This window comes from Mixophyes fleayi, chromosome 9, assembly GCF_038048845.1.
Source record: "Mixophyes fleayi isolate aMixFle1 chromosome 9, aMixFle1.hap1, whole genome shotgun sequence".
Lineage (NCBI taxonomy): Eukaryota > Metazoa > Chordata > Amphibia > Anura > Limnodynastidae > Mixophyes > Mixophyes fleayi.
This window is the reverse complement of record NC_134410.1, coordinates 66975088-66988221: the sequence shown is the minus strand read 5'-3', so window position 1 is coordinate 66988221 and position 13134 is coordinate 66975088. Positions and strand designations below refer to the sequence as shown.

General features: G+C 39.0%; 1 protein-coding gene across 3 annotated transcripts in view; it reads left to right on the top strand.

Annotated features, from left to right (window-relative positions):
- The first annotated feature begins 321 nt into the window (after positions 1-321).
- GDPD2 (glycerophosphodiester phosphodiesterase domain containing 2) overlaps positions 322-13134 on the top strand; it is a 54682-nt gene continuing 41869 nt past the window's right edge. The window contains exons 1-4 of one of the 3 annotated variants that reach the window (XM_075184503.1): positions 322-472; positions 4718-4832; positions 10319-10443; positions 10545-10638. In XM_075184503.1, the coding sequence (XP_075040604.1) occupies positions 4737-4832; positions 10319-10443; positions 10545-10638 (315 nt within the window). In that variant the 5' untranslated portion in view covers positions 322-472; positions 4718-4736. Of the gene's footprint in view, positions 473-4283; positions 4833-10318; positions 10444-10544; positions 10639-13134 lie in introns of those variants that run through there. The other 2 variants (XM_075184501.1, XM_075184504.1) reach the window with 2 other exon arrangements.

Below are 13134 nucleotides of genomic sequence, written 5' to 3'. Positions count from 1 at the left end.
CAGAACAGGCTTTATTCGAACATGTGGTTGTATGCTTTGATCCTGGGTCTGAACATTTCACTATCAGCGGGTGAGTTTCCTAAGCGTATTTGAATGTGAAACCGACTTTCACAGAACTAGCTTGATTTCTGTGCCAATATGTTTTTTTTGTATTAATCATCATGAGCTGTTTCCGATGAAATCCCTAAATTGCCTAACTTCGTAAGGACGCTTCAGTCGTTTGACGTTTCTAGTGAATGGTTCTCGGAAGCTTTTGACTCAACTTGTAATACTCAATTACGTCACCAGGGGGCTCTGTTTAGGGAAAGCGGGTATTTGTTCAATGGACTAATGAGAAGTAAGATCAGGAGGAGTATTAGACCAGCGAGGTAGAGGAGGGAAAACAAATGAATATAATGGAAACGACACCGGTATGGTTCGAAGAGAAGCCAGCGTTATCATTCTGGATTTAAGTGAAACAACCGGACTGCAGGTACTTACAAGAAACACATCTGCTCTAGAGTATATACAATTTATGTCCTCGTCCAGTAGACCTGCATGATGAGGACGCGAAGTTATCAGTCCCCGGAATGCGGGGAGTAGCTGTGGGAAGATGCTGCAGCCCGTAGGTCCCACATACAACACAAACCTAGCAGCAATATTGTATACAGCGCGCATGTAATGACTTGTAGTGACATGAAGACCGACCAAACGTCTGGAATGAATGAATGGTTAGGACTGGTAGACATCAAATTACACCACCTGTGCATCTCATGGCTGCAGGAAGCGCACTGACTAACAAGTGACAATTATAGTCATTAACTTCCTTTTGCTAATATGGAGTAAATCATATAGAACTTACTGCTATTGTGTGACCTTGTTGCCACACTGGCTAAATAATGTTTCACACTTACAAACAATTGATAGCATATTGCTGAATGTGCAGGATTCAATATGTAATATTGAAAATGTATCATTTGTATGTGGTATCACCCTTTATTTAACAGTGAACATTTGTCAATTTCAAAAAGTTATTGTTGGAGTTTTGGATATTGTGGAAAATACCCTGGTGCTCTTGTATTATTTGTTTATATTTCTCCAGATGAATTGCTGGAGATGAGTAAGCTATAATATATTCAGCCATGCAGCATTTGTGATGCACATGGATATTGTCTTACATTGGTGAAATCCACATGAAAACACAGCAATGTCCTTTTTGTAGAGATACTACAATACTTACACACTCTCCTTTCTCCTATTACTCCCTTGTTCGTTGCCTATTTTATTGTTCTGGCTTATCTTTGCTTATCCAAGTCCAAGTTTGAGAGACCAGAAATGATGTGTTTGGATATTGTGACTTTGTAATATTTTAATATTTCTTGATATTTGTTGGATTTGTCTTTAGAGACATTAATTAGTAGCACATTGTTGAGGGAAAAATAAAAAAACAAAACAAAAATGCTCCTATTTGCCAGGAATAAGCTACATTTCCTATGGGAAAAGTTAGTGAGATCAAACCCTGGCACTTATCCTGACTGCATTTCTCCTAGTGTGAAAATAACTACATTGTAACAGCTATTTTGGATGAGCATTTTGACAGAATTTCCTTTAACTCTGTTATAAACAAAACACAATCCACCTGTACCAATTGTAGATATTGTGATTATTGATCCTGTTGCCTTTCTAATTGTGCCGTAAACAAGTAGTGTATTCCACAGTAGTGTAATGTATTCCACACACCAGAGCAAAATGCTAGAAAATCGTGTGTGCCGTTCCATTTGGAGCACATTGTGAGCATATGCTCTTTTCTACAAGGCCCTAAAGTGCCTACTTTTATTAGCACAACTCCTTTTCATAGTGTGATAACTCTTTGCAGCTAATTTTTCCATTTTTTCTCAAATGCATTATTCTGTGTAGAATCTGTGGAGTGATAGCTTAAGTCTCCTAAAAGACAATGTTGTAGAGCTCTGTGAATGACACATGCTGTCAGATATTCCTATGTGCTTTTACAACAGCCAGCCATTCATTCATCCAGAAGACTGACTTTATAGGGGGAAATCAGTCATGTCCAAAGACCTGTCAGAGCCTTGTGGTATGTGCGCATACTTCCAGGTGTTATAGTAAGCAGAACATTGCTGATTTTTGCTCACGCCTTTTATGAGGTGTGAACAAGAATAAGCGCTGTTTTTGTAATGTAAAATTCAATGAGTCTTAGATGGAACTTCGCTCACAATTGATTTATCACATTCTTTCTACAGAGATTTAGAATACTCTGCACACAGGGGAGGGCTGGCAAATTTTAGCCCGGGGGGCAATACTCGGGTCATCAGCCTATTATGAACATTTTAACGGGGAAAAATGCAGGTGACCCAGTGACCCAGCCCACAGTAGCCCAATATGGGACCAGCCTGGGGGGTAGATGCCACCCAGCCCAGCTGGCCCCTGTCTGCCCAGCTGTTGGAAAAAGTTGCTCCAAGTGTAGCCAGTCACAGCGGCTAATTATAAGTTTGCAGACATAATACATGTAAGCAATCTCGGGTCAAAATTTCTAGTATTGTTTTGCTTTTGGGTCAATCTCTTGCTTCACCTGAGGGAGCAGGAGTATCCGGGGTAAACACAGGATCTCTTGAGGTAGTAACAAGAGTTCCAAATGCTTGATTTTGGAACAAAACGAAAACAATTCTTGCTGCAAATAGAATACAGAATTAGCAAAGTACAATGTAATAATGGATGCTTAATAAAAAAAAATGAGGCATAAAGTAATCTGTACATTAATGTAAAAACTCACATTAATGTTATTATCATGGTTTCAATACCTTGTTTGATTTTGACATATTTTAAAAGCGGGATTCTGCTTTGCCAGAAGTTATTGTATAGCATATTATAATGTGCTATCATATAGGTATAATTAGGGATGCTACCTGTACTATCAACACATTAACATTTAAAATAATGACACAACAACAAGCAGTAGAGTGAATTTACTTATTTTACCTTAAGGGAAGGGGCATACTGGGCAACGAAATGGCCCAAAGGCCACAAAACTATGCCCTCTACCAAAAGCATGGTCACATATAACGTGCCCTTTGAACCATCCGCTTGATCTTCTGTCCCGGTGACAGCCATAAACGTGGGTGTAATAATCCATGTGCTATGGGAACCCTTCAGGACTGCCGCCCGGCCAATTGCCTGAGTTCCCCCCGAAGCATAACCATGCAGTGCTGCCTTTACTGAGGGACATCTGATGAGTCCCATCCCCTTAACCGTAACACAGGCTCTGACAACTTCAACTCTTCATTCTTTTATTTACTTGTATACATTACATTTCTTTTCCTTTCTGTTTATTTGCTTGTTGGTTTTGTGCTGGTCCCATACATAAGCATTAAAAGAATGCTCTTTATCAAAAAGATAACTCTGTATCACCAACTGTTTCCACAAGTTACACTGGTACAACAGTACTTTTTTCCTGTTTACATTTCCAAGTAATATTTCTTGTCTGTTGACTGGGGAAGAGGATTCTAAAAAACTGTCTCATGATTTAAATGGAAAATGTTTCTTAACTATAATTACATCTCAATAAATATTTTTGGGATAAAAGAGAATCCATAGAGAAAAGTCTTCATAACAACTGAAACCATAGACACACAATGGTCACGTTATAAAAGTGAGACGTTTATAGAACACGGTCAGACCGCAGCTGATTAGGACCAGGTATGAGCTGACTTCTAATGAGTCCTGTGCTCACCAGCATGTGCATGTCTCCAGAAGTGTAGGGCGTGGTACATAGGAGCCTGCAGCCTCGAGAGAAGCATAACCTGAGATTATAGATGTTGTCATTCCAGGAGTTTAGAACAAGCAAGTGGACTTGTTTCTCAGCAGGTCATGTTACCCACAAGAAGGTCATTCATATCTTGGATGGACTGTGGGGTGCCTGATTCGTGGCGCTGCACAGGACAACATGCATCATTGCCTCTTACAGCCAGTATATTAGCAGGATTGGCTGGTACAGGAGGAACATTTAACTTCCACATTTATGTTGTGGTTTAAGTCATTTGGCGTTTAAGTTTCAGTATTGGTAAAACAAAACTATTCCTTCTTCCATCCTTTTACTGACACCTGAATATACTGTACCTGGCAGTAATCCCCCCAGCAGTATTCATATATGTTTGTAATATATATTAAGTATCTTTTTTTTTTTTTTTTACCATAAAGAGTTGTCAGGAATTCTAGTTTGAATTAAGAGAATTAACTAAGGTTATTTTATAATCTCCCTTTGTACAGTTTAAAATTCTTTTCAAGCTTTAATTACACCCAGAGGTAGCTCTCCTTCTGTCATCTCACATTGCACAATCTTTCAGGAGATAGTTGATGTGTCTTGTCTGGCCTTCAGGCTATTCTGTGTGTGTCACCCCTACATGTCATGGATGAAGGGCTTGCTGAATCTGTCAGCTATACTGCAGCGAGTCTTCCTTATATCTGCACATACACAGAAGAGGGGTTTCCTTGGTGTATTGTGTCACACATTTTATCTTGTGTCCCTCCCAGCCTGGTTTAACTTGTTCTGTAAATTTTCTGTGCTCTGTATCAGGAGGAAGCTTGTAACACTGCCCAGTTGAGAGCTACCAAGGGAAGGATTGTCTGCGTTATTGTGCTGTGTAGTTGCGACCATACCTGTAACTATTCCGCAACGGCAAATATTACAAATGTAATCCTTACAATTATTTTTTGACACACACAGTGCTCCTAACAGCTACAAGATGTCACAGGGCAGTTTCTGCCCATCCTGCAGTCTTTGTCTATGGAGGTTTCACAGTTGCTCGTGCAAAAAAACGAAGAAAGAAACTTCCAATGTGGTGAGTCAGTGGACTAAATTTATAAATGTTTTAATGTTGATCGTTTTATTGCATGTATTGATTTGGGTTATATAAAGATACAGCAACTTGTTATATAGTTTTGTATATATACATATAAACATATATTGATGGAAATGTATAGATATCGCTTCTGACCGACACCTGTATGAAATTAATGTTGTGTTTATTTTACCATTTATATATGTTTTGATTATTTATTATAATTAATATAAATTGGGTATTGTTTTTTAGAGTGTCCATTCAATATTTTTTTTGTTACTGGTGTCTAAATGCTGATAATAGTAAAGACAGGCATTTATTGTTTTGAATTCTAGGTATTCATTTCAGCTTTTGATATTTCTGAGGATTTTTTTAGTATGTTTTCTATATTTATATATAGGTTTTTATAAAGTTACATTTTGTCTAACTTTTTAGTGTTGTCTATGATGAGGAAAAATTGCAGATCAGATAAGAGTAATTAAGTGTTTTACTGAAGAATTGAAAATATTGTGTAACAAAGAGGTACACGCATGTTTATTGCACAACCTATATTTTTGTTTCTTTTACATTTTAAAATGGTTCTTTTATCTTGCTGAGATTACAAAAGATCATTTGAGCTGATAATTAGAATATTTATTATGAAATTAATTATAATATGGTTTGTGGTATAATGTACAGAAAAAAAAAAGAAATTTGTGGACGCTCAAAAACTTGAAACAAATCCAGAGCAGATGTGATTCTACACCTGGTGAATTTTACAAGTGTTGAAACTGCTGACTACACTTTATTTTATTTATATCTTGAGTGGGATATACTTTTACAAGTGAATCTTGGCTGCATTGAACTTTTATCCATTGTTCATCTGCAAGGTCACTAACCTATATATAATGTTCCATAATTTAGATGATTGCAAGATGTAAGACTTAGGAAAATTCTGTTTAATACATCATAGGGTATTACCTGGAAAAGTAGCCTTCCTAATTATGTTCATGTTGCTTACATTACATAGATTACACTTTTTCGATTAGTATGACTGTTTATGGTCTCAATTCTGAAGACACTGGGGATAATAGTGTGCTCTTTTGCATCCCAGCTGACTGTTTTGCCTGAAAGCAGACTTATGCATAAGCCTGGCTTCCCTGCTACCTGGATACAAAATCACCTAGATACTTATGGCCTGAGTCATTAAGGAAAGTAAAGCAAAAAAAAAAAAAGAGTAAATGTTATCTAGTGAAAAACCATGTTACAATGCAAGGGGGGCAAATATTTTTTTTATTTTGCACATAAGTTAAATACTGGCTGTTTTTTTTTTTCATGTAGTACACAAATTCTTGATGGCTTTATTTTTAAACTGAAATGTAAATTTAGGACATGCTCTACCACAATTAGAAATCTGTCCCCACATTTGAAATTTACCTCCCCTTCCAATGCAACATGGTTTTGCCAAAGTGCAAAGTTACTCATTTTTTATGCTTTGCTCTCCTTAATGACTCAGGCCCTTAGTGTGTAAAGCAAAGACCCTGTATTCAATCTTATTTCTCACAGAGGTGTCATTTCAGCAGGTCAGTTCTTAGATAAATCTCCTGCCCTAGAGTGGTGACTGCGGGTCAAAGATCTGTTTCCTCTGTCCTATTCCAGTCTGATTTCCTGGTATTGACCCCTGCTTGTTCCTTGGTTTTGCTGCTTAACTTCTGACCCAGACCCTGGCTCTGTTTTTGACTACGCTCCAGTTCATTCCCTGGTGCCTTCTTGGCTCTCCAGGCTTTTGACCCTTTGCCTTGTTTGACCTTCTTCTACTCTCAATCCAGTACCTCGTGACTCCAGATTAAACTAGGTATCCTGCCATTGTGGTACACATGGTGCCTCCAGCCTTCTCTACTTCTCCAGCCTCTGAGCTAGGTCTGGTATCTGGCTACTCTGTACTGCCTCTAACGAACTGTGTTACCACTTGTGACTTCCTGAGTTATTCAAGCTATAATTTCCAGTCCTGCTGTTTGTATCTGCTGCCTTGAACTGTGTTGCTGTTTATCATTACTGCACCATTCTTTGCCTGTGAATCTCTGCCTAATAAATACACTTTTTATTTTTACACTATCAATCTTTCTGGAATTCATGCTAGGAATCCTCATGACTGCACTCCCCAGTCCAAATAAATATGGTCATGTCCCCCAAATAAATCTGAGCAGTGGGGATGTCCTTCAGTTGCACTCTCACCATGGCAATTTGAACCATTCTGTTCTTTAAAACCTGGAACCTAGGGTCCAAGTAGGGCTGAACTTGGGTGAAGGAGACGCCAGAGTCCATAAGCCCTTGAACCTTCTGGTTGTCCACCCAAACAGATTGAAAATGACACTGCATGTGGACTGGGATAGCCCTCCCCACACCTACCATTTTAGCTTAGTAGACCACCTCCTCTTGCACATTGGGGTAGTAAAGCTCTCCCAGGGAAAGTTGGGGAACCTCTTCACAGTATGTTACTGTGAAAGTCCCAGGACAGGACCTTGGCTTCTGGGGAAGTTCTGTTTCATATACACGGTGTGGATACACCTGGAGCACCTGCCTTGCAGCTCTGTGTGGCCATCTAGCCATTGTTGCTAGTGTTGTTGTTGGTACTTCCTGTCAGCAGTTCTGGAGGGTGGCATTTCCAGCCTTTGAATATATCTCCGGGTGGGTACATTCTCCCATCCTGCAGATTCTTGCCACCTTGGACCTTTGAGCACAAACTCATCTGCTAGCCGGGCTGCTTGCTCTAGGGTGTTGGGTTTATGAATCCCACCCATTCCCAAATTCCTGTAAACAGCTGTTGCTCACATACCACAAGGTCTTGCATCCTTACATCTCTTCCATAGTAGCCATCTGTCATCCTTCCATTCAGCAGATGCTGTCTCTGGAGTGCCTGCAAATTGGGCCAGCAGAATGAATAGTACCTCCTTGTGCCTCCCACATATTGCAGGGCTCAGTACATAATAGACTTCCAGAGCCGGGCCCAACAGACTGGAACTCATATATCAGGGCCAGTCTGCCTCTCTTATTCTGTTCATCATTGATTCAAATACCTGTAGGTTTGTATCGCTATCCATGGCTGTGCCATTAAATGTGGGTATGTCTTTATATCCCAGCCACGTTCCTCAGGTGACTTCAGCTACTCATCGTGGGGAGATGGGGGTTGAGCCGAATTGGCACTTTCAGGACAGCATCCATAGCATAGGCACTGTTGCTTTTGGTTCCAAGGCCAACAACAACTCGGCTAGGAGGGCCGCAGAGTCAAGAGATAGACAAAAGTCACTCCACCAACACTATGCCTCTCTTAGATCCCATGGTGGTGTGGCTTAAATGGAACAGGTCCTAGACAACTGAAATTGCAAATCTTACGTTTCACAAATTGCAAAATAGATTCATTCCACTTGAGAATCAATATTCTCTGTGTGACTCTTTTATTGCCATGTCAAGCACTTGGTGAACTCCACAATCATAGTCACAGAACAACTGTTAGTAATTCAGGCCCACATCATGGACATTTATCTTAATTTTGCTGTGATATTCCTAATCAAGGGAGGGTGTTTATAAGCAAGAGCAAAACTGACTAGAAACACAGCTGACCATTGCATTAAAACACTATGGTATGATTTATAAACACTTTCTAAAACAAAAACTAACTCCAGTAAATTGAATAAATTATATAAATTCACTTGTATAAGGACCTGTTTAATGGATAAGTCTGTTTTCTAGCTAGTTTATATGAAAGCCAGTGTATTAGTGTATATATATTTTATTTATCAAAGATGTCTTATTATTTCTCTGCCTATTAGGCCTATATAGATGTCATTTAGAGAGTGCTTGTGCATACTTTGTTTTTGTCTGTTCCATTTTGGGATGCGAACACCAGCTTAAAGCCCTATATTTCGGTAAAGTACACGTGTGTGTAATATTTGCGGGGGGTTTAAGCTATTTTTCAAATGTGTATGATTTTATAATATATCAAAGTTTTTTGGCTGATTTTTAGCAATGCTAAATGCAGCTGTTTTTCTCCCAGCTCTCCTATTATACAGGACCTTCATGTCAATTAGGCTAAGCAGATGTAAATGGCAGCCTTGTAGAATTGTGAGTGGGAGGACTGTGAACGCTCTTCCTTCTCACTCCCGATCTCCAGACTAGGCTGCAAGAGGAATGGAGAAGCCTTGGTAAAAAATGGCTGCATGGGGTTTCAGCTAAAGGAAGTGGCCACCTAGTACAAACTTCTAATAGGTGGTAGTGTATCTTTAAAGGGCTACTAATCTTGACATGATAGTTGATTCATTATTAAAAACAATGTATGTAAAATTTGCAAATGTATTTGTAAAAGTTCACAAACTCTCAAAACTAAAGATATGTCACTGCATATATGACATTATGCTCGTTCAGAAGTTTTTCAATTGGGTGGCTATCAGCAGTGTCCTAATATATATGTGTTGGGAGGTCAGGTGTGCTTGATTATATGTACTTCCTTTCTGAACTGTAGGCTTTCCTCAGTAATTGGAAACATACCCTAGTTATGGGTGAGAGTCAGGATAGCTTAATTCCCCCCACTTAAATTAATTTAATAAAATGAGTGGGAAGTGTCATATTGATTGTACTTGCCAAAGTACAATAAAATATCAGCAAGGGACAGCAAATGTATTTAAAAGCTTATTTAACATGCATCATTCATTTGTTATTCCTTGTATTACTTAAGGTTTGAAACACATCATATGAAATCATTTAAAAGTATAGTGACCTATGGGCTTCGAGGTGTTGCAGTGGAGTCCGTGGATAATATTTCATTGTATCACAGCAGAATAATATAAATAAATGCAAATACAGAGAAATACAGTGATTTCTGTAGGATACTTTATGCTCATATAGTTTGCTGACCAAAAATAGTAATATTATTTTAAAATCCTGAATATAAAAGGGTATATGTCACATGAAAGTTAATTGAATTTAGAGCAGTTCACTATTTACGTGTGTGTGCTAGTATGCTTATTGTGAACATCAATAATGGTCATTTACTAAGCTGCAGAAATGCAGGGTTGTAGCACAAATCATTTTCTGTGTAAACTTGCATTTATACAGAGAGGTGGAACAGCTTAGTGAGCAAACATGGGGGTGTCTGTGGGTGTGCACAAATTAGCATCTTCTAATGGGCTGATTTGTGGAGTTACCAGATAAATGTGGGGTCAGTGCTCTAGTGCTCCTCTTATTGTGCCCACATGCAAAAATACAGATTTTGTTTAACAGGATGAGATAATTAAATTAGCAAAATGTAAAATCTGTAATTATTGATGGACGTGTTCCTATAGTGCTAGTAGGCGTGGTTCTGAAGCTCCTGAAAAAGGTCACACATGACAGTTAACTGCCAATAGCATAATGTAGGTGTATAATTATTTAGATCTAGGTGGGAAAATGACGAATGCACTGCAGAGCTGTGTTTTTGTGGGATCCCATTGACGGTTTAATTATTGTTACAGACAATGATCCTTGTTTTACAGTGTGAGTGTATCTGGGTTCTTCTGATCTTCTTGGTATTTCTGTTTACCTTGATATGGATGTATGTTACCTTAATCCTGAAAAACGACATACACAACTTCAACGAGTAAGTATAATGATGTCCCCTCCATTTCTCATTCTACTTGTGGATCATGAAAATGTGTTTGTGTTCTTAACTTATGTGCCTTTCTTGTGATGCTTCTGCAGAGAAATCTTCCGACTCCTTGAATTATGGCAGGATTGGTCTGTTGTCCTGATCACAGTGGCTGCTGTACTACTCACATATTGCTTCATACTCTTGGTACGTGTGCATTGGTTGGTTCTATTGAAAAGAGGTTTTGGCAGATATATGTAACTTGTGAGCGGTATTTCCCAGAATGATTTGCAAATCAATGGCATATTAAGGTAGGCCAACACCTAGCCGGTCATTAACTGTTGTAGAGCCAGATGTTGCCATAAGATTTATATGGATAAGTAATGTAGATAATGGGTTAGATTTATCAAACCTAAAAATAAAAATGAGTTGTTGCCCGTAGCAACCAATCATGTATCTAGTACAGTGATGGGAAACAGGCGGCCCTCCGAGTCTTCACCTTTGGTCCCAGCTCCTAACTGCTATATTGCCAGATTTCTTTGTTACAGCTTGTAACACTTCTTTAAAATGCCTACTGATATGTTATTACAATTAGGTGTCTCTCTTTCTTTAGTTAAATGTATTGTACAAGTTAACCCGTGCATGATACTCATGCATTCTTACCATTCTGATCCTTCTTACCGTGCATGATACTCATGCATTCTAGTCAAATCAAGCTACTTAAGGTGTTAAAAAGGTTCTTGTCATGCATTTGGGGCTAGGCCAGGCCTCCTCAGGGGAAGAGCGTTACTTCCCAACGTAAGCGCCCTTTTTTAACGTGGTTTTGTCCACATGTCACTACCTCATCATTTTTCTCCATCACCTCATCCTTCATCTTTATCGCCACATCTATCCAGATGTCTATCCAGACACAGGGATCTCTCTCAGCGGTCCTTAGTATCACACTCCTCTCGCTCTGTCACCCCCCGCAACCACCAACCACTCCCCACTGTCACCCCCGGCAACCACCAACCACTCCCAACTGTCACTTTTCCTTCAAGAAATATATATATATATTTTTTAAATCTTTATAAACACTTTTAACAATTAACAAATTAAATTAACAAATTAAAAACATCTTAGTATACCAAATTTCAGCCCTTTCTGAGTTTTATTTTCCACACACACGAAGAATTTAGTAGGTCAGTGTATAACTCCGCCCAGCAGGTGGCGCTGCAGCTTGTTTTTTTTTTTTCCACACACAGACACATGCCAGTAGGCTTTTATATTATAGATAACTTGTTATTCAGATTAAGGGTGGTAGCTGAAGTGTATTAGGTTGCTTATCACTGATCTAGTACATTCTAGAAAATGATAGCTTTTAATTTAATGGTTACTATGGGCAACACTTCCACTTTTCTTTGTAGTAGGTTTGCTAAATCTACCCCATTATCTTTATTAATGGGCAAACTTGATGCAAAAATTATTTTTGTTTTATGCTATTACACAAACATAATACCTTAGATGTTCTTCCACAAAGAAAGACTATAAATGACTGCACAGATGGCCTCTTGTTCAGCCAGCATATGTTGGGATTTGTTATCAACCCACTGCTAATAAAGTCAGTCCAACATAAATACATAAAACCTTCTTTGGTTTAAGAGTTAGTGTATGATCAGTGCTCCAGTACACATAAGTCATACTTTCCAACATTGAGTTTTTGTCCTATGGGAGGGGGGCATGGTTGGAGGCGGTGAGTGGTGGAAAACAGTGTCATTTGGCCCCACCCCCATGACGATAGCAACATTTTGAGGTTCCCATCCTGCTCACTTCACTAGGAAGTGGGCAGGATGCAATAGAATTGCCTGCTCTGCCGGGAGTTCGGGAGACCTACCCGAAGTTCGGGACATTCTGAGAGAGTGGGCATGTATGATATAAGTACAGATTAACAAATCTCATTCAGGAGAAATGAATAGTACGACACTTGCCATACAGCTAATGTGATCCTTAGATTTAACATGAGTTGGTATGCAATGCTCTTTTCTTCTGAATTAGAAACTTACATTTTGTTAAGTGCTACAACAGTGCCGTAACTAGACATTTTAGTGCCCTGGGCGAAACAGAATTTGGTGTCCCCCGCCCCCTTCCCCCCATGTACCTTTATGGGAGTAAGCATCGCCGGTGTCTTCTGTCTGCTGGTGTCTTATGCTCCGTTGCTGCCTAAACGGATCCTGGAATATTGGGGGCCTGTTTGGAAAATTGCTGACCTCCTGGAAAGTTGAGCAGTGAGTGAAGAATCTAGGTCTCCCTCCAGACTTTAAATCAGTAACTTTTTCTGTTTAAAAACAAACCTCCTTCCAGCCAATCAGCTCCAGAATCTAATTAATAAAATTTACAGTAAATGTCTATTTTCCCCCATATAGCCCCAACACCAAATTAATAGCACCCACGTTTAACAAATAAGCCTCCCCCAACCAGTTCTGACATTAAATTAATAACATTCCCATTTAATAAACAGACATACCCCATGCATCAGCCCATACATTAAATTGGTAGCATTCCCATCTAATTAATAGACCTACTTCACCCCTCACCAGCTCCCACCATTAAATTAATAGCAATAAATGGGTATGCTATTGATTTAAGTCAAATTATTTCTCACCATACCCAACATTAAATTAAAAGCCTACATATGTAACAGACTCTCACCATCCCTGACCTAAA